The 2,765-nt window shown below is 34.2% G+C and overlaps 1 protein-coding gene across 1 annotated transcript; it reads left to right on the forward strand.

Moving 5' to 3' along the window:
* The first annotated feature begins 848 nt into the window (after window positions 1–848).
* Window positions 849–1,877, forward strand: LOC113277978. The gene is made up of 2 exons (XM_026526931.1): window positions 849–950; window positions 1,059–1,877. The coding sequence occupies exons 1-2, from the start codon at window positions 914–916 to the stop codon at window positions 1,409–1,411; spliced, it is 390 nt and encodes a 129-aa protein (XP_026382716.1). The 5' UTR covers window positions 849–913; the 3' UTR covers window positions 1,412–1,877.
* Window positions 1,878–2,765: the final 888 nt, after the last annotated feature.

Genomic DNA, 2,765 nt, shown 5'->3' on the forward strand with positions numbered 1-2,765 from the left:
ATAAGTAATAGATAAATTTAGTTAACGGGTCTATCTACAATTTTAGTCGTTACTACTTGTAAATTGGATTGTGATGCAGAAACCCCCACCTAGAATCAATCATCTTCATCTTCAACGTTTAACTGAATATTTTCCGTTCAATTTTTTTTTGCTCTGATTTTGGATTTGTAGTCGATTCTGATTGATTCAATGGAGATTTAGAATAACTTTGAACTGTTAATTTGTTCGTTTGATTGTTGTTGGTAAAAATTGTTGAACAATTTGTGTAATTATCTCAAATTACAACTGAATTTGGTGATTTTATTTTTCAATTTTATTTCCTCTGCACATTTGTTGTGACCGACATCTTTGGTTCCTTTCATCACATAGGGACTCCCTCTAGTCGTCCAATTATACGTGTGATACAAAGGATAAGAACTTTGGTTTGCATCTAATCCGCCTGAACAGTCCAACGGCCAATTTACTAGTATATATGGCTGGTTGGAAGAAATTTGCTCTACCTCGGACATTTGGTTTTATGGCAACTTTTCGTTTGCGTAAAAATGACTCTTGTTCTCCCAGTAAAAGTAAATTATCTCTAAGAAATAACAGCCGACTGTCTAGCTCTTGTAAAAATCCAGCTTCCAATCCATTCTTTATATGCGGCTCAGCAGCTTCTTTGAATCTACTTTTTATGGCTTCTATCAATTGGACAGGTGAGGCTAGAGATAAACGTGTCAAGTAACAAAAGCCGGAGCACTCTATTGATCCTACTATTACATACACAGTGTTCGTCCCCCCAGAATTCCTCTAAATTCTCTTCTATTCCCCTATAAATTTCTCATTTCCACACTCACACAACCAGAAAAAGAAAAAGAAAGTTCTAGGGTTTTTGAATCTCTCATCGACCCTGAATCTCTCACCCACCACTCTAATGGCATCCAGAAAAATTCACCTCTTCAGGCAATCAGGTATACACATCTTCTAGACTAGACTTTGCAATGAAATTTTTGATGTTGTGATTATTATTATTGTTTTTGATTAATTTTGTATGCTCATGTGTTTAATTGATTCTGCAGCTGTGAAAGCTGGAACCCCTAAGGATTATTACATGAATCCGTCTGAGAGACTGATGGCCAAAAAATCTGGATGGAGTGTTGTGGAACATGAAGATTATATTGAGACGATATTCGACATGTCTGCTTTTAATTATAAGGAAGGTGAAATTATTTATGCCAAAGGATACAACTGTCAAGCTATTGGAGATTCTGTAAACAAGGATGATGACTGCGGTTACATTATGAACTCTGATTTCATTGATTTGAAGGGTATTGATGGTGAGATGAAAGATGGCCTTACTAAGACGTATTTTCCCAAAATCAAACGTGAAGATACTAAGAAGAAGAACGTTGTTGGATCTAGTTCAGCCTGAGTAGTATTAGTAACAGAAATGGAAGGTGGGTTGTTTTTCTAGTTTTTTTTTTTCAGCTTTTTTTTCTAGGATTTCTGGTTTTAGTATCTAGGGGTTTTTGAGATTTATGGTGAGATTCGTATTTTGATGATCATCAGGGGCTTAATGATGTAGTCCTTCCATTTCTGTAATGATAAGAAAATTTGAGTAGTACTGGTAGTAAGAAAGTGTAGTACTAGTACTAGTAGTATAAAAATGGAAGGTGCATTTCTATGAAAATTTCTTTCTAGCTGTTGTTTTCTTTATTTTCTAGCAGGAGGGTTTCTGGTTTTAGTTTCTAGGGTTTTTTTAAGAGTTATCTTGAGATCTGGTTGGTTATTTTGATCATCAGTAGGCTAAAATGATGAATCCACATCTGATGTAATCCTTCCATTTCTTTAGTGACTCATGGATATTAATTAGTACTGTTATGTTTATCTTTTTCTTCTCTTTTGCATTTGTTGATTCAACAAATCATTATAATGGTGTTGCCCATGATTCCATGAAAAATTCTGGAGTGAGAAAAGAAATATATTCTTTGTTAAAATAATTATGATGGTTTTGTACGTCCAGAGATGAACAGGCAACAGTTATGACACTAGAGACAGTAGAGTCAAGCTGTAAAAAAACAGCTTTCATTTTGGAAGAAAGCTTGAAATGGAAAATGTCAAAGAGATAAAGCTCACGGTTTAAAGTAAAGTTAAAAGTTTAAAGGGATCCCCACAAATAATTACTATTTAACTTGTATATCCAGATATTTGTGAAATGGCAAATGACTCTATGGTGATTAATTAATCTATTGGCTGGTTGTCGAGCGTAGCTTTGTGCTATACAAAACTCGAATCCGCTTTGTTGTTAGCTATGTAAAGTTGCTTGGGGAGGAAAAGAAATGGTAGTGTGAGCTAAGCATGAAAGAAAAAAGTTATGCTTTAAGCCAAATTATGGACTAAAATACGTCATTTGGGCTAAATTTTATTGATTAATTATAATAAAATGTGGGCTGAATACTTATTCTAAGAAATGCTCCCATGCAAAATATTGTTGGCTCAAAAATTGGGACGGGCTATAGCCCGGGTTAGCCCCTTGCTAGGCCCGTCCCTGGTATACAGGGGTTTCAACAAATCTTAACAACAAGGTACATAGTAACCTTTGAATGTTAACATACATAGTTAATCCAGCTTGGTGTATCAAAATTATAAAAAAAATAAAAAATAAAAAAAAACTCCCTCCGTTCTTTTTTAATAGGCTAGTTTCCTAAAATAAATGTTTCAAAAAAATAGGTTGATTTCCTAATTGGAAAAGTCAAATGTTACTTTAGTTTTGTGAGACCATTTTT

The sequence above is a fragment of the Papaver somniferum genome, chromosome 5 (genome assembly GCF_003573695.1).
Source record: "Papaver somniferum cultivar HN1 chromosome 5, ASM357369v1, whole genome shotgun sequence".
NCBI lineage: Eukaryota > Viridiplantae > Streptophyta > Magnoliopsida > Ranunculales > Papaveraceae > Papaver > Papaver somniferum.